This window comes from Melopsittacus undulatus, chromosome 8 (assembly GCF_012275295.1).
Source record: "Melopsittacus undulatus isolate bMelUnd1 chromosome 8, bMelUnd1.mat.Z, whole genome shotgun sequence".
Lineage (NCBI taxonomy): Eukaryota > Metazoa > Chordata > Aves > Psittaciformes > Psittaculidae > Melopsittacus > Melopsittacus undulatus.
Window position 1 is genome coordinate 30,619,738 of NC_047534.1, and position 19,522 is coordinate 30,639,259.

The window sequence follows — 19,522 nt, forward strand, 5'->3', positions numbered from 1 at the left end:
ATTGTATTTTATTACTAGCTTCTACTTCAATTTCCTAAGTTTCCTAATAGTATTTGATTTGTGAGAATAATTTACTAAGTGATTTTACATCATTTAGTTTTCTCTGAATTACTTCAGAATAGAAATAAAAGCAGCGTATAAATTACTGTTTTGGTTTTGTATTTTCAGGTGCTTCAGCTACAGAAAGTCATCTGGAAATAGAAGGGATGGCAAATTGTCTGCCATATTATGGTATTTCTGATTTAAAAGAAATTCTGAATGCAATAGTTAATGGAAATGCAAAGGAAGTGTATGAATGTAGACCCCTCAAAGTGGTGAATTACTTGGAGGTAAGACAGAAGTTTGCTTTTAAATACTGGCCAGCTAATAATAAATCCTTAAGCAGCCTGAAAATCTTTCTGCAGCTTTCTGTTTTAATTAATGTAGTTCTGTTCTAAACAGAAGTTACTTCTGAAAAGGAGAATATCCTGTCCTCTCTGAGGTGTATGGGTTCTGCATGCTTACCAGAATACTTCCATCAGACTCATCTAGAAGCAGTTGCCCAATGTGATACAATACGTGCTGAAAGCTCATGTTCACAAAGTATTTCTGCATAGGCACTTTTCAGACTAGAAAGACGTTTCTCATGTTAGAATACAGAACTACCATAAAATTGCTTAGCAAAGTCTAGAAGGTAGTTGAATCCAGAACAGCCATAAGGATTTAACACCGTTGTAAGTAAATCTGTGAAGAAGTTATAGGTAATTTAAAACTAAAAATAGTTTGAAAAGTAGGTGCAAATTGAAGCTTAATTTTCATGTAACCCTCAATGAGATGCACATCATGAAAATCACAGGACACAGTTTTCACTTAAAGAAGAAAAATTCCTGATTCTTTCAAGGAAATGGAAACTTTTTTTTTTTTTTTTGCTAGAAAAGCAAGCTATCACTTGTGTTAAGACATTGAACTAAAAATGAAGTCTCACATATCATGCAGCCCATATGCCTCTGCAAATGCTTGTGTTCAGCACCGATAACTTCTGGAGTTAAAGGAAGCAACCAGCTGACAGCCAACAGTTTTCTAAGTCCACTCTGTTTGATGCAGTAGTGACTAAGTTCTGCAATGCACTGACTGAGAGAACACCATGTGTTTGTTCTGCACAAGCAGGCAGCATTATTAGTTACCAAAAATACGGTGCTTGAGTAAAAGAATCTTTAATCTGTTCTCTTGCAGAAGTTACTATGCAACAGTTGGAACTGGAATGACTTTGTTAATATTTGATATGCAGATAGATAAAATCATTCATCCAGAGACAATAACAAACATGAAGTTTCAGAAAACTAATATATGTGGTACTGGTTAACACTGGAGTAACTAACAGTGGTAGTTTTTTATCACTTCTTGTCTAGATGTTTCACCAATGCTATCTTTAATCCCAGTTTTTAAGATCTCAGTTCAAAAATGTTACCAAAATATATCTTAAGTATCTTCTTAAACATTTGCTGACATGCTTTCCTTCAAAATGGGGACTAGGCATTTACACAAAATAAGTGTTTTATCTTTGTCCTGGTTTGAGCAGTAGCAGTCATTTTTTCTCCTTCTTGGTAGCTGGTGCAGTGCTGTGTTTTGACTTTCGGGCTGAGAACATTTGCTGATAGCAAGTATGTTTTGAGTTACTGCTCAAATGTTTGGTTTGTCCAAGGCCTTTTTCTGAGCTCATGCTCTGCCAGTGAGGAGGGGAAGCCGGGAGGAAGGAGAGACAGGACACCTGACCCAGGCTAGCCAAAGAGGTATTCCATACCATAGCACGTCATACCCAGGATGTAACCGGGAGAGAGACCCGGAAGGGCTGGAGCTCTGGGAGGGATGGAGTAGGTATCAGTCAGTGCTCAGTCGGGCAGGGTGGGGTGAGTTATGGGTCGGTGGCTGGTGAGGTGTTGTATTCTCTTCACTTGTTATTGGCTTTATCATTATCGTTTGTAGTAGTAGTAGCAGTAGTGATTTATGTTATACCTTAGCCATTAAACTGTGCTTATCTTAATCCGTGGGGGCTACATTCTTTGGATTCTCCTTCCTAACTCTCCGGGAGTTGGAGGAGCGAGGGGGGGAGTGAGTGAACTAGCTGTGCGGAGTTTGGTTTTAAACCACGACAATCTTTTAAATATGTATTGCACAAATCTTTCAGTGTCTTTTTGGGTCATTAAGTTTACAGCTGCCTTTGGAGCAAGTGATTCTGTTGTGTACTACTGAACCATTCTTGTGTATTCATGAAAGAAGCTTAAGGAAGGCATAAGTTAAGTGTTGAGACAGGAGTGGTTTGTAACTCAGTGATCAACTTGCAAACTTGGTTATAAACTTGGAAAATCACAGACAAACAAGATTCAGATTAAAATATTATTAACACTGCTTCAGGTTTGTACCACATGAGGTGAGATTGTACATCACATCCATTTCTGTCTAGGCAGCATTACTAAAGTACAGAAGAGAAGGCAATAGCAGGAAGGCCTATTTTGGACAAAGAAACAAAAACTAACAACTTCTTTTTGAAGTTGCTATATTCTTTGAGGATGAATACATCAGTAATTATGTTTAGCAGTCACTTCTGCATTCTGGTATTGAGAGATAGCTGGATCCAATAGACAGTAGTCTATTAATATAACATTAATCTACAATTTCCCTATAGTGTTTTTAAAACTTTATTTAGCTAACTGACTTCATGTTAGTTCTAAAATGTGTCTTGTGAACTGGTAAACACTTGAGCTGATACTGGCACCGACAGGAAGTAAGATATTCAGAAACACAAAGCATCTTGCTAAAGTGGACCCTAAAGGAAAGAGTGCAGCATGACCAGGAGACTGACTGTGTGTGACTCTGTTGTGGAACTGCCATGAAATGACTGATATGTTGGGAGTTACATTTGGGTTGCTGGGATTCAAAATATTTATCAGCAGAAAAGTGTGACCTTTAACAGTGAGTGCTTAATTCCTGCTTTCTGGTAGCTTCAGGTTAATGTGTTAAAAAGTAGTACTTTAAAACCAGTGGTGTTTTGTTTTTGTTTTTCCTTTCCACAGGGAGAAGCAGTACGCTTAGCTCGGCAGCTGCCCTTACATTTGTCAAAAGAAGATGTACAAAACACAATTTACAGGATGAAGCAACAGCTTGGAAAGGAAAATAAAGGCTGTGTTCATGGTCGTCCTTTCTTTCATCACTTAACAGATATTCCAGAAGTTGACAAGCACAGCTCCATGGAAATTATTTAGTAAATGGAACATTTTGTTTGGGATCATATTTCTCTTGCTTAATCTTCCTCATTACTCTGTAATTTTAGTATGTTTTGTACAAGGCTTTTGTATAATAACTTTTCATTATCATATGTTCCTCTTCTAGAGACTTAATTCAAATGCTACTTGAAAACTGGAAATAAATACTGTAGATAAACAACTCATCACTATTAGAATTTATTAAAGAAGTGTTCTCAAATGGTTTGATACTTATCTTTTTGCTGCAGGTTTAGAAAATGCCAGTATGTCAGTATTTTTTAGATGTGAAGTGGTTAGAAATTGCTTTTGACAGTGCCTGGCAAAGTTCATTGTACTGAGGACATGAGATGTTAATTTTCAAAGGAATGCCAGATAGCTGTAGGTAATGTGACAGGACAAGGGGGAATAGCTTTAAACTGAAAGAGAAAGCAAATTTAGTTTAGATATTGAGAAGAAGTTCTTCCCTGTGTGGGTTTTGAGGCACTGGCACGGGATGCCCAGAGAAGCTGTGGCTGCCTCATCACCGGCAGTGTTCAAGGCCAGGTTGGATGGAGCTTGGAGCCGCCTGGTCTAGTGGAAGGTGTCCCTGCCTGTGAAAGGGGATTGGAACTGGGTGAGCTTTGAAGTCTCTTCCAACCCAAAACATTCTAGAATTCTATGATTTAAATGTAGCATTGCGATATGCAGTTATTACAGTTAAGGCTTCTGTGGTGGTGTACTTCTATTTGGAAACTTAGCTTGTGTAAATGAGCACTGAAGTCCTAGTGTCCAGTCTCTAGAAACCTTTTCTATACACGAAAGTGTTGTTCTTTAAAGTACCCTCTTAAAATTGTAGATCAACAAAAACTGGATAATGTCTTGAAAGGTAAAAGAATCAGAGCCACAGGAACTCAGGTCAGCACTGGAAGCAAATACCTGTGTGTTGGTGCAGTGCTATACACAAATTGTTTGGGGATGGACAACATAACCTGCCCTCACTCAAGAACTAGAGCAAGGTCTGCTATATGGAGAGCAACGTACTCTGGTAGACTTATTCACTCTGTTTCTACCAGAATTGAATGTTTATTCCTCAAATAGTAACCTACTTCCTTAAAACTACCAAATTGTGCCTTCTGTGCATAGCACATGTAATGTCTCTGGAAGAATATGTTTTAAAAATTTCAAGAAGGATCACATGGAAGATCCTATCCATCCCTAGGATATCTTGGCACTATGAAAATGGGTGGTAAGACCCAGAATTGTAGTGTTGCTGCAGCTGTTAGGTAAACGGTTGAAGATTGCTGGAAAACCTAAGTTGCAAGCTAGTTTGCGGGCAGGCGTATTTGACCAGGCAAGCAGATGTTCAATCTGAAAATGTAAATTACTGATCTATTGCTCTGTATCAATGCTGAGCTGGTGAACTAGGTTAAGAAACCACATCATAGCAATACGTGACAACATCTACATTCTAAACAGAAAGGTTTTATGCTGTTAAAGTAAACTTACCCTTTTCATAAGAAGCAGGGATGATCAGAGGACACAAGCAGGATGTCTTTCCAAACTTACCCGGTGAGGAGGGCACAAGATGAGAATGTCACAGCAAAACTGGACACTTGTTGGCTGTAAATGTCAGTTGGTGCAGAAGATGTGAATTTTTAGAATGGAAGTGAGAAGGTGGATGGAGACACAGGAAGGAGACTTGGCTCTGAGGGGGAAATAGGATCCCAGCCTTGTGGTGGATGCAGAAGGTTATAGTTTGTTTATTTTTATTCTCGTTTGGATACAAACTGTGGAAGTTTAGAGAGTTGCCATTGCAGTGAGAAAAACCAAATGCAAGCTGGAGAATAGAAATCTGTCTCCAAACTAAGTTTGTTGGAACTTGAATATGTGCACCAATTTCAGTCAGCTGGGCATATGATATGTAGTGTTTAATGAGATTAATAATTGCTAGGATTTTTTGAAAAGGTAAAATAGCTGTATCCCAATTATCCTGGAGCAAATATTGTTAAGTCTGATAAGACCAGAATCAACATCAAGTGCTTAATAGGTATTCAGGCCCTAGGCTGAGGATGAAAAGTGACGGGTAATTTGGTATTCGCAGAAGCCATGGAGACAAATCAGTGTCAGGTGTTCCTGTGGGTGCAGATGTACCAGGTTAGGCAATTTGGAGCTGGGCCTTCCCTCCTTCCCTAGTTCCTTCTCTACTTTATGGTTGGGTTTGCCTTTACCTTATAGAGCTGCTGTGGATTTCTTCGTTAGGTTACATGTATGTACAGCTTGTTTTCTGTCTTGGGGGGGATATTGGTGGATTGTTGGGTGGCTGGGTACCAGCAAGCAGTGTAGCACAGATTCAGAGCTGTAAGTCTGGGTGTCTCCCCACTGTGTACCCATGGTGTGGGGGTGAAGATTGAATTTGTGAGTTGATCTGGTACTGCACTAATGGGAGATGGCTTCAAACAGGGTGGGTGTCCTTGCTTTATCCAGTGTAAACAGAGGGAAATGTTGCTTTTTGGTTTTAGATACGCTCTTACTGATGGCTCTGTTAATACATCCATTTTATGTTCCTTATTCAAGCAACAAAAATACCCCAGTTCTAGATTTACAAGTTTAAAAGAAGTAAAATAGTGTGCTTGATTTAATGGCTTTTAAAATGGGAGGCATGTCAACTTGCTGCCATTGCATTAGCACCTGGTGCCTCTCAGATGTCCCATTAAATGATGAATACCATGATGCTCCCTGGAGTGCACGCAGTCTGCCTGTCCTTGCAGTCAGCCAGTCAGTCCCCAGCTGTATGGGCTGTTTGAAAAGAAGAAAACAACCTGAAATGTGTAATAATGAGTAGACCAGGTTGCTGTTGTGCTCAACCTCGAGTCAAAACCAGGGAGGCAGGACCCAGTGGGTGCATGTGCGAACAGTGAGCGGACAGGCTGCCGCATTACTGTATGTCCAACCATGGACCCATGGGAGACTTCTGGTGTTGGCGGTGCCCTCTGCTGGCATTTTATTTTTGTACAATTTTGACCACTTAAAAAGATGGGTAAGCAGTTCGGAGTCGACCATGAACCAGTATTGTTCCTTCCTTAACTTCAGGTCAAAGTGTTATTGCTTATGGTGCTTCTCATGGTGTGTGGTGTTGCCTTCCCAATGTATGCCTAGTGCAGGTAGCAGTGTTCTCTAAGTGATAATCAGGAGCTTTACAGGCTAAAGTATGATCTCATAATAAAATGTAGAAATCCTTTTGGTTGTTTATAGCTTTGCATTTTTTGGAGAATCATTTGGTGGGTCAGTTTGGACAGTTCAGTTCTGGTGATGTTTTTGTGGCTGGGGTGCCCACCTCACCCAAACTTTGAAACTTTGTGGGTTATTTTAATAGAAGAACATTGAATATCAATTTTCTGTTCAAGTACAGGCAAACCTCATTGCAAAATTTCTCCCTGCATGTAAGTATGGGAATAAACATAAAATGGAGGTAGCACCTTTTTACATGTTTCTTTTCTGAATATATTTAAGAATCTTAATAATGAAGTTCCTCTGTCCTGTCAGTTAAGAAGTGTGTGCGTGTGAAGGGATTTGGAGGATTTCTGGGGATTTTTTTCTTCCTTTACTAAGAATAGTAGAAGTTCAGGGAATAATACCAAACAGAGGAACGCTTATTTCAGGAGCACTTAGCAGTTACTGACAACAGTAAAATCTGGATGATGTAATTTGTGATTTCTTAAAATAGATTAAAATTAAAATTCTTCTTTTTCTATATTTCCCATTTTCTAATATGAAGTGTTTAAAATATGCATCAATAGAATCAGTACTCATAAGGAACACTCTGTTTAGTTGAACAAACACCCATTCCTTGGTCTCTATTTATGCAAGATGGTTAGGGTTTTGGGGTTTATTTTTCTCCTCCCCTACATACATATTGGTATTACCTTCATGAAAGTAATAATCAAAGAGCAACTTCCTGGTCTTCAGAGCTTCTTTTACCCTCTGTAAAGCAGGTCTAGTTTTGGTTTGGTAGGGTGTTTGGTTGGGTATTGTTTTGCAAAACGATCTTATGATTCTGAATTAATTTTTTTGGCTGCAGTAGCAATGTTAAAGGATTCTTGAATGGACTCTTTTGTACTTTTAACAGTCGGGGTTAGAAATAAAAAGAAACTTATGGTACGTCCATTTAATTTTGTAAATGGAAGGCTACCAGAAATAGCTTTTATTTTTTTCCCCTCACTCTCTCAAAGTATAGAGTATCATATTTGAAATTATGGAGAGTGTATATGTGGAAATATTAAATGTTTTGTTAATGTCTTCGAATTAAGCACACATTGTTGCAGATGATTTGGAGGACTTATTTAAAGTAAATATACAATTTCAAGCTCAATTATCATTCATAGTTTAGCTGAACAGAGTGAGATATTAGGTCTGTGAATTTGATACAGTGTTACTTCATAATTACGATGCTTTTTTACAGTAAATTTGATATAGAACATTTGCTAAAGGAAAGCTGCTGAATAGTGTGACCAACCATTTTATGGGACACATCTGGTGCATTAGTTCAGGATGTACACTGCGGAAGAACAGAGCCTTTTGCATAAAATGAGAAGGAAGCTAACTCCACATGTATACATTTTGCAGACATAGGGAGAGGTTAAACAATTAGGAGTTAATTGTGTAAGCTAATAGGAGGGGTGTTTGTAATGTCATTTCAAAATAGCTAAGGAGGAAATGGAGGGGAATTATTGTTTTAAAATCTCAAATGAATGGTTTACACCTGTTAATGTTACGTTTAGAACAGCTGTTTCTTTTATTATCAGTAAACAGATGCAGAAAGTAATGGAATGTTTTAAAGCAATATGTTAATCTTGTCTTCCACTACTGAGCATTCTCACAATATCATGATAAAATATTGACTGTAATGGTGCTATCATCTGCAGTTACAGAATTCTCACTTATTTTGTTAATCACTTTTGTATCTGAAGTTCTAAATGTTTATCCAAAGTTATCACAGTCCTTTATCAACCCATCGTAAGACTTCTGGCACATCAGTAATTTGATAAAACAGTGATTTCATTGGACTGAATTACTTAGCCAAAGCAACCCTCACGTTGGTTGCATTCAAGGATATTTTCTGTATTTGTGATTTCATCCTGAAATGAAACAAGCTATATTTATATTATATATGTGAGAAAAAAAAATTGCTTGAGGGCCTAAGCTAACCCATTTTGTATGAACTCCATACGGGGTTGGTTGGTATTATAGGTAATGTTTTGCCAGAGCATGCTCAGCGAAGTCCGGCACTGTGTATCGGGATACTACTGATCAACTGGTACAGGGAGAGTCTTGTTTAGAGCATGGAATTCCTTGTTTTCTCTGAAAAAAAATTAATCCTTGTTCATTAGTTTTTTGTATGTCTTATAATAAATGTGCTACTAATGTTTTGAAATGAACAGCTATGGTTCTGAAAGCCTCTTGGAGAAAAATACCTCAAAACTGCAGATGAAATATCATGTCTACCTAGAAAAAGAAAACCAACAAAACAAAGAAAAACCTAAACACAAAACCTGAGTATTTAAAAGTATTAAAAAATCAGTGCCTAAACTGACCTGAAGTTTCCTAGTACCTGCTACTCAGATGCTCAAAGGTGGCAGTAGTAGTTCTTCAACTGGAAAACATATCAGTCTTAATTTTAGAATTATAGTATCTGTAAATGTTCCAAAACCTGTAGCATTTGAATGAATTAACGTGTGATTGTGGAGCATTACTAACGCAGCACTCCAAGAACGGAAGCACAGAAGATTAATACTGTGTAACTTGTTTGGCAGATTAGTTTTCAGGAAATGTAGAGACCAATGAATATGGCAGCTGCATTATGAAAATACTGTATTCAAGCCCAGGTCAAATTGTTCATTCATGCATGGAGTAACTCAGCATTAATTGAATCATTACATTTTTTAGATGTTTTAGATCACCAATATTTTTTGCTTCAGCACTTGAAATGCCTGTTTAAATTACAATATTCACAAGGAGAAAGCATTCTGACAGAGGAGTGCTGTACAGAGCATTTATATGAGAGTGTTTGCTTGCCAGGTCACTGCAATAGTAAGGTTGTGTTGGTAGAACTAAGGTTCTACCTTATTTCTAATATCAGAGCAGCCTATTTTTGGAGGATTTTAAAGAAGCTTAGTCAGGTCAAATTATGTAAGTGATATAAAATAAACTCTTCCCTGGTGCTTGTTAGCCTGGTACTATTCATGCTAGATAAATCAGAGTGTTTCTGATGAAAGGTAGAAGAATTTATTTTCTCAGTTAAAAAGATTAAGTGGGAGGGGAGGGAAAAACCTTGTAGTGTTCTTCAAGCAGCTTTTAAAGAGTCCTGTCCTCTCACTTGGAGAGAATTGAAAGGAAAATTCTTTTTGAAATCATTTGAGTTTGTTTCATATAAATAGTTATTGAAAGGCAAATGCTCTGAGGAGCACGTCTAGGTATTATTCTTGTCACACTTGGCCAATACTGACTAGTAGTAAATAGATCCAACATCACTTCACTTTGAATGAATTTCTGTTCTTCACTTAAGTAGGCAGAGTTTGACTATTCAGCATTCATTCATTCTTGATGTTCTCTGACAGCTTAGGTATGCATAGTTACTAACATGTGTGAAACTATGTATGTGTAGTTCTAGAGAAATGTTCCCTCATCAGGGGAATTTGTACAGTTGCTTCTCCCAAAACGTAGCCTCTATTACAGAATATTTCCTTAATTGCTGCACTTACAGCTTCACATTCAGCTTCAAAACCCCCTTTTTCAAAACTGCTTGCCCAAGATCCCATTGCCATTTAGAAGAGCCGTACCTTCTATGCTTTATTTACAATTACCTTTGAGCAACTGAAAATGCTGCCAACTCCTTTAAGAACTGTGGATCTGAAATTCAGTTTTGATCTATGTCTGCAAATAAGTAAATGTGATTATGTGTCAACTGTAACAGCAATAAAATAGATACTGCCCTTGTAGTTATTTTATACTATTAGTGAGCTTCACTGTAGAAGCTGAAAGCACTTCATAATGCACCAAACCACTTGTAGGTTATGGAAGCTGAAGAAACAGCTAAATCAGTCTTGGCAGGTTGGGGGGGGATAACCCAAACTCTGCAATTCAGCTTTCACTGTTACATTTTACTATGATAAGCATGGACCTAATGGTTAATGGTTAGGTGCAGTTTAGTCCTGAAGACTTGTGGAGTCCTCAGGACTGTATAATGCCCAGTTCTTTACTATTCCAGATCATCAAAAGTTATGCATTTTTTCATGATTACTGCACTATGATTCTTCTGAGTTATTTGGCTGCTATATAGCAACAGTGTTGTGCTGAATTCTCTAATCATGTGAAATAATGAGGATTTCAAGCACCACTACAATTTTTTTTTCTTTAAACACTGTGTGGATGCATACTTACTAAAACTACAAACAAGTCAATCTAAGGAAAGGTTTAAGTGGTAGAATACATTGCCATAATAACTGTCTTGCCAGTTTTCATCTGGTTGTCAGTCTAAGTCTTTTAACTGTAGCTCAAAAATCTGGAGCAAGTATTCTGGCATAGCACAGTTTGTTGTAAGGAAGATTTAATAGCTTGTTATGTCCTATTTCTATAAACAGAAGTCATTTAGAGTTCAGCAGATATATTTAGAATCAGCATTTGTGCCGGTAGTTACAAGCTGAATAAAATAATCTTTGAAAAGCTCAATATACAGATGGGGATATGCCAGCTCAAATATTCTTCACAACCAATTTTCTTTCAAGAGACTTAGGCATATCCAGAAACACTAACCTACAAAATTGAGAATTACATTTATTTTATTTACAAATCTTTTTAATAATGGGTTGAAGTGTTGTGTGCGAAGTTTAATAGTTATAAAAAGGTTTTGTGATTATTGCTGTACAAGAGGTCTGCTCCTGCACTCTTTACCCTAACAAAAGTCCCCAGTCTTCATAGAGGAGGATTCCTCTGTCTCAAGAAGTGCAATGCCCAATAAAATGGACAGCTTTGAAAGCTATGGAGAGATCCATATTCTAGGCTGCTTTGGGTCAAAATATTAATAGGAGTTTACATTGAGTGACTTGTAATCTAACTTCTGATTTGTTGACTTCAGGGTATGCATAATGCCTGAAAAACTTACGTGAAGTCAGTTTAAGATACAAGTTTTATAGCAAATAGTAAATTAAAACCATAGTGACCTTTTGGTCTTGCTGATCATGTTCATAAAGATGTTCATCTGTTGGTCTGTGCTAATCACAGTAACAGAACTCTTGCTCAGGGAATAGCAGGAATTGCTTGAGTAACACTCTTGTATATTTGTGCCTCTACTGTGGTTTTTATTCAGAAAATTTTGTGATTAAAATCTTTATAATCACATCTTGATGAAATTTTTATATTGGAAAATGCAAGTAGGTTTTTCTTATGAAAATGGGTTTGCTTAGTGATGCAAGTAGACATCAGAGCCCTATTTTAAATGTTAGTTGACATTTTTGTCCTGATTGCTGCCTCTGGCAACACTGGTGTAAAGTCTAATAATTTCTGTTACATAATCTCTGGTACAGAATTTGATAAATGCTCAGGAGTTTGAAGACTACTAATTAAAAGCATATTAAAGGTAGCACTTAAATATCTTCTCCTTCTTGAGTTTTAGCACATTAATTAATGTTGTCTTTTATATTAAGTGTCCATGCTTTCAGCATCATGAAAAGTGCTACCCCATGTGATTAAAAACATCATTAAAAAGTTAACTTTGCAGGATTGTTTTGCAAATATTTGGAACCATCATTTTATATTCTCATCTCTAAACAGGACATTTTTCATCTTTTACCATGGTTGAATTTTGATTTTTAGTGAGGATCAAAGAATTTTTCATGTAGTTGGGTTTTTTTTTTGTCAATGTTATTACTGAAGAGAGAAAACACGAGTGCTACTTTTTTTTCCCCTCGTGTTACTTACAGAGATTATAAAATGATACTTTAGAGTGTTTGTTGCTCTCCATCCAAGTGTTAGAAACATGAAGTTGTATACACAAATGAGAGTCATGCACTCATTAAATTGGCATGTTGAAAAGAGGACTGACCACATAGCTGGCTATTGGCAGACCTGGGAACAGAGCCTAACATGCTGATTGTGTTTCCCCACTTTAACTACATTGGAAGCCTACTTGTTGGGGAAAATGATATGCTGGTACCAAATGATATATATGATGTGCAACACAAAAGAGTTCCTGTTTTCAGTTTATATGACATGACCTGTGGGCTAACTGAAGAAAACATCACTGAGAAAATGCTATATCTACAAGTGTTCCTATTGATACATTATTTTTCTAAGATTTTGCTGAGTAAAGCTATTTCCATACATAAGCTTTTTGGCCATCTGCAACTGCTTGTCAGTGAGCCTGGTTTGAGAACACTGGTCGTAATTGTAACCTCAGGAATGTGTGACCAGCTCGCGGGCAGCTGTGCCTGCCCTGACTTTTCCCAGGTGTTAAGATACATGGCCACTTTTGTTCACTTTAAAGAATGGGGCAAAATACAGTCCTTGTTTTTCCCCACCTTGCATTAAACCTAAAAACTGCTGGGTTTTATTATTTTTTAATATATCATTGCAAATAACTGAAGTTGTCCGTGTTGTTTCATTATTGTGCATGTGACACAGTGTGCTGCATCTGTGTGATAGTATGCATTTAGAGAAATACAAAGAGGGTCCTCAATGTGCCATGGTCTTGTTATAAGTTTACAGTGCTGCCCCTAAAAATCATAGACATGCTCTTTTTTGTTTGTTTGTTCAAAAAAGATTTTGCTTCTTTTACAATAGAATAGATATTTCTGCATTTTAAACCTCTTCAACTTGAGTTTCAGTGTGTTTTGGGTACATTTTCTAATCAGTTTATTTCAATGATTCATTTCATGATCCTAGGAACACTAAATAGCTGTCTTCTGCATGGGATCCAAATTGGAACTTCTCCTGTATCCAGCCTGGAGTTGTCTGCAACAGGGTGGTTTGTGTTTTATCTGTACTTGTGAGCACTTTCTTTACTTGTGCAGCATTTTCCATATTCAAAGTGAGGCATAACTTGCTTGAAAGCAATGCATATGAGCACAGGTCTCCTCCTTACAGGTAGTGTAAGGAGAAAGAACTTCTTGTAACCACCAGGACAAAATTTGCTCCATGGGCTGTGGCACTATTTAGTCAAGTATAAAAGTGAAGGCATCAGATGAACTTATAGAAATGATGTGTCTATAAGTTAAACAGTGTGATTGTTATAAAGGAATGACTCCGATTCTCCAGTCACAGCTGCTGTCTCTTATTTGCCAACAAGTTGACATGATCTCCCCATAGCTGATATGGACAAGAAACGAGTTTGTAACTTAGACCAATTCTTTATAGGGGTCAAAAGACACTTTATCCTTAAAAGTAACCTACCTATTTGGATCAGTTTTCATGGAATGAACTTAGATCTTCAAGCAGAGCAGGTCTGTGTCTTCTGCAACAAGTTCTAAGTTCATGAAGCACCAATTTCTGCCTTTTATGGCTTTTCAAAGACTGTTGGTTTTGATCAACTGTGAATACAGTGAGGACACACAGATTCTAACCCAGTGCTGGCTTTTTCCTAAATGTTTAGAAGTCAGTGAGGGATGAGCATATGTGAAAAACTTATATGTGCCTAAATGCTTTTCAAAATCTAGTTCTTAGGGACTCAGAAAAGCTTTTTTTAGTCTTGGAAGTCAGTGAATAAATAGGCTCCTAAACACTTGCTTAGTCCTTGAAAAACATATCAGAACTATTTGGGGAGGAGGAGAGGATCACACCAATCCAGTACTGAGATCTGCTTAAACATAAACTTCATCTTCTTACAAGTTCTCCCTTACAGCTGCAATGATATGGAGCACTCTTGCATGATGGTCTTCCATAAAAGTCTGACTGGAACTAGATGATCTTAAGGTCCTTTCCAACCCTAACTGGTCAATGATTATATGTGCATTTTCAAGGGTGTTTTTTTAGTTAAAGTACTGGTTTTTGGATTCTCTTTAAAAATCAGGGACTATCAATTCTTCACCAGAGCACACAGAGGAGCTGCTAAGACCCAGGATAAAGTTGCATGGTACAAATCACTCGTGATTTGTGCCTCTGACTGACGTCTCTCCAGTGAAGACTCCCAAGTATGTCCCAGTGTTGTGAGATTCCTGTAACTACTGGTCATCGGTATTTCCTCTGAAACTTAAACCTAATGTTCAAAATCTGCATCAGCACTGAACTATTCTGTCTTTTGTTTTCTGTTAGTCAAGGTGGCTTTTCTCATTAGCATAAATCACAATGTTCTTGCAGCAATAGTGTTGTCCACATGATATACAGCATCTCTGCTGTGGCCAGGGAATATTTACAACCCAAAATGCTTCGCTTTGCTTGATTTGGAGAAGCCTTTCATTGTTTTCTTCTTTCACAGTTTCTTGCATCCTAGTGAGTAATTCTGGTTATGAGATGGAACAAATAAGAGTCTTTAAGAGAAAACCATATAGAATACTGTGATGCTTCCGTTATTATTATGCATGTCTGATGTGAACAAAATATATCAGCCAAAGGCAAATAAAATGCACCCCTCAGGACAGACAGAAGTTTAAAAACAACAAAACAGAAATATCTGTGGTGCATTCTGTTAGACTTAGGTAAAGAAGTTAAACGGTTCAAAAGTTTGTGTAACCAAGTCGAAGAAATAACATACATATGTGGAGTATGGTTACACAATGTAAACAGTTCCAAAGAGTGTTTGGCAGTCTTTTGGAATTTCCTCCAAAGGCTTTTGGTTCAATACGAGTGAAAAGTTATGTTCCACTATAGCCTAAATGGATATTTTATTTTGGAGGAAGGAAACTTGGAAGCAAGTCTACTTTTTATATTGCTTAAAGGTGACAGTAGAAAAGTAAGATGAACTGCTAGCTTGTATTTCTTCCTACCTGGTCATCTTTCTTACTTTCATTGTTGCCTTTAACTTTCAGTCCCACTTAAACTAAAGGAATTAAAATGCACACACATAAGATATATTAATAAGAGTAATTGGTGGCAACTGCTTACTTCGTATGTGAAAGAAACTTGTCTGTATACATGTTTTAGTTTCCTGCCCTTTCTCAGAGGTTGCTCTTTGAAAGGGAATAGGTATTTCTGGTGCTATCTTGCTATCTGTGTATCTTTATAATAATTCTTTATTGCTATACCTGCTGAGATGATCCTGAATGCTTTCTTTATGTGAACTTGTCGCTACTCATTGCAGGGGGTGTAGGACTAGGTGACCTTTGAAGGTCCCCTCCAACCCAAACTGTTCTATGATTTTATGACTTAGGGCTCCTGGGAATAGCAAATGTTTTCTTCCTGTATGGCTTTTAAAAGATCAGTAAGAATTGCTCTGATTCAGAACAGCTTTCAATCATGTGGCCTTCTGCTGCATTTTCATCACATACTGCAGAATAAGTAGTATTAATCTGCTTAGTAGTTGGGTGGAAACCACAAAGAACAACTAGAAGTGGATTTTTCCCTGCTTCCTGTAGCAGCATACGAAACCATTTGAGCAGAGCTGTTAGCCTTGTTCCTGAGAGCTCATATAAATTAAAGGTCTTGAGCACTAGGGGTTGTTAAAATTCTCATAGGATTCTTTGTAAGATGTTAACCCCCGTGGTCTGGCCAGGCTCCAAACGGGGTAATTACATTCTTCCTACCTAAATTCCCCCTGCAATTGCAATTCGATGTGCTGGTATTCCTCACTTCCTCTCCTCTGCTGTGCCCTGTGGAACAGTTGTTGCATTTCATCCCAGAGGTACTTGCTTTGGGTGACGGATGGAGTGATCTGTGGGTAGAGTCTATAAAGCATCTTAAGATCCTTTTGGATTAAATGTCATTTGTGATGCTTAATTTGTTTTAATTATCTGCTGTTTAAAATGAACTAGGTTAATCTGAGCCTTGTATGTGAGCGAACTGTGTGCAATGGACTTGGAATGAGACAGTATCAACAACTGTTCTCATTCCTTGTTGAACTCTCATTCCAACTTTGAACCCTCTTACCAGGGGTTTTTAGATAGAAGTAACAGACTGAGCTGAAAATAAAAGAAAGCTTTTCTAAAGGGTTCATTACAAAATGCAAAGAGTACAAACTCTGTATTAAGGCTAACATGATTTTTGCCTCAATTGAATTACATATTGATGTGTGTGTGTGTGTACACATATGCGCACATATACGTGTAATATTCCCTCTGCTTAAGGATTCTGTTGTAACCTTAAGAGCAGCATCTAAATATTCATATTCTAAAAATTAAGGGGTTCTCTACCACATCTTATACTAGAAATGTCTTTTATTATAAACCCTGTATTTTTAATTAAAAATATTGCATACTAATTGGAAGTAGACTATATATAAATTTAAATGTTGCCTATAAGCAGACAGATACGGAGTTAGTACTCAATGCTTAACAAAATAGTAAGGATATCTGTATGTGCCAAATATAGAGACTTCAATATAATGTTCTCTAAATAGATGTGTGTCTGCAATACAAACAGGATGAAGGGGACATCTCTGTGTTTAGTTCAATGTTAGTTTCTCTCTTCACTGGTGGAGTGACTCACACTATGCCTAACTGTACTACACAGGATATCTTTGTTCACACTAACTGGAATGAACTGAACTTGTGTTTCATGAGATCACTTAATCTGGCCTGTTGTACATAACACTCCACTGCATTTCCGCTGGTGTTAGTGTCAAGCCTAAATATTTGTTTAGGTGTCCTGGGTTCAGCTGTAACAATTATTTTTCTCCTTCTAATGTCCTCACTCATGAAGTGAGATATTTCAAGGTGACCTAAGCAGGTGAGCTACTCACAGTGCTGCTGGGAAGTTGAAGATTTTGCAGGTGACTTGTCTGGTAGCACAAGAAATGTATTTCCAGTCCCAGATGGCAAAAATCAGTATCTGACCTTACACAAGTGAATCTGATGCACTGCCTGAGCTCCGAGGGGATTCTTGGTGTTACTTTCTGAGTCAGCGCAGATCTCCAAGTGTCTTGACCCCTGCATCAGCAGATCACTGTCTGGTGCTTCTAGGAAAGGTTAAAAAAGGAAAAACAACTAGTCAACAAACTGAAGAAACTATGTGAAAAACCCCAAGAACATACCAAAAACCCGAATCAAACAAAACCCTGTCTACTATGATACAATAAGTTTGAAAGACCGAAGCTTAAAATGTCCTTGCAGGTCTTTCATCCTGTTTCGCTACGCTATTATGAACATATCTTTCTTTTTGACCTGTGATGAAAGCTGAAATAAATTTACTTAAATATTTGACACCAAATTTAACTCAATTTGTTCTATTGCTTCTTGCTTAGAAAGGAGTCTATGCTAACTGCATACTCAGGTGTTAATATGAGTTATGCCCATATAATCACACTCAGTGTGGCTTTAATAGATTTTAACTTGGAATAGGAAATTTGTTTCTCTTGCCTATGATCAGTTCAGACATATTCTAACTTAAAACAGTTTGCTGTTTAAAATTGAAATAACCATCTATACAGTTTTAGTAACATTTAAGAATACGCCTTTTTAAGTACAATTTATAATAGTAAATATTTACATAAAATGTGGCTATGAAATTAAGCATTTTCTCCTGACCATTTATAGATAACATTACCATTTACAGTTTAAAAATACATTTAGTTTGTAATTCTATTACAGAAAGGAACATAGTTTGTAATTAGTTTATGAGAAGATACATAGAAATAGCTTTATTCATACTGATAATCTTCTGACAGGCACAAGAGCAATGTACTCTCCTGCCACCACCTCTCACATGCATTCACGTCTTCTAAGCATCCTAATTTTATTTGTTTGAGCTTTGGCAAATCAGCGTCCTTTTACATTTTGTACTGGCTTCGGTTTCCAGGATGAAACACAAATTCCCAGAAACATTCATGCAGGAAAAACCCAAACATGTATTTTAATACACAGAACATTTCTTTTATGGAATAATATTTTTAGGTAAAGACAATCTGATAGAATAAGGCAGCAAAGGATTTATTTAAATGGCAGATGATTAGCTAGATATTGTGGAGGTGCATATCCCATAATTTTGTGCATCTGTGATCTTTCTTGGTTTTCTTGGCTTGTATCTTTTTCTTTACCTGACACTGGTGTAACTTTTTGAGTCATTTTACTGTAAGGATGGAATTTAATTTTTCAGAAATTAATTTCAAAGAACAATGTATTAAATTTATCTGTATCCTGAATTATTTTTAATTCGGATTTTCTATTTTTTCAAACAGTCTCTGCTGTTTGTGCCTCCCCCCTCCCCAGCTCTCTGACTTCATTCTTCTCCAGTAGATTTTCTGCTTTACTGTTTTTTTACTGCTCCTTCTTCTTGCATCCTCTCCTTTTGGAAAGAAGGAATGTGCTCTTCTTCCCATGCATGACTTTTTCACTGTGTCTTGCTCTTCCTTTTTTGTTATACACAACTGTCTCCTTTGTTTGCTTTCTTTTAAACTCTCCATCTACAACTTCTTTCCCCCCACCTAGCACTCACCACTCTCATGAGCAGAAATGCCTTTTACTCACACTCTAAATTCAATTGCACAGAATTCAATAGAATGTTCAAATGTAAAGTTCAAAGAAAAAAGGTTTTCTTCTCTTCCATGCAGTTTTCTACCTATTTCTTCTTTTTTTTTTCTATTGATACCATTTTTCTTCTTTCTCAACCCCTTTAGCATTCCAAACTCCAAAATTCCCTTCTGTGGTTGCATGTGATTAAAGACACAGTCTGAAAATGAGTTATCCTGAAAGTTCAGTGGATTTGCATTAAACTTTTGAGTGGGAAATAGTTTTCAGTGCCAGTGTCTTAGTCAATGTGGGAAACATACCTCAGAAATTCCAAAAACAGCAGCAAAGCATTTTTTCCTGAGACCCTCCAACCTCATATTTAGGAGATTGTGTAGTCTACCCAGAAGAGTAGGTCATTATTGCCATTCATTGGAGTGAAACTGTAGCAGTATCTGTTCATACTCCAAAAATTCATCATCATTATGGGATGCTGTCTTTAATGATTGCTCTAAATTTCATTTTTTTTTTCACAACCATTTTGTTACTGTGGTTGTGGGGACAGGTGGATATGTACACAAGAATTTCCTTGTGCTCTTGGGGAAACCAGCCATACCAGGGATACTCACTTTAACTGAAATTGAGATAAATAATTTGAGGGTGACTTACATAAGTTCTGAAACAGTGAACACACTCTTAGGAGGAGATGAGGGGTAGATA

The 19,522-nt window shown here is 37.2% G+C and overlaps 1 protein-coding gene across 3 annotated transcripts in view; it reads left to right on the forward strand.

The window, feature by feature from the left end:
* PMS1 (PMS1 homolog 1, mismatch repair system component) overlaps positions 1-3,454 on the forward strand; it is a 48,287-nt gene extending 44,833 nt beyond the window's left edge. For all 3 annotated transcript variants that reach the window (XM_031045868.2, XM_005145583.3, XM_031045867.2), the window contains exons 12-13: positions 169-329; positions 3,051-3,454. In XM_031045868.2, coding sequence (XP_030901728.2) covers positions 169-329; positions 3,051-3,239 — 350 coding nt within the window. In that variant the 3' untranslated portion in view covers positions 3,240-3,454. The remainder of the gene's footprint in view (positions 1-168; positions 330-3,050) is intronic.
* Positions 3,455-19,522: the final 16,068 nt, after the last annotated feature.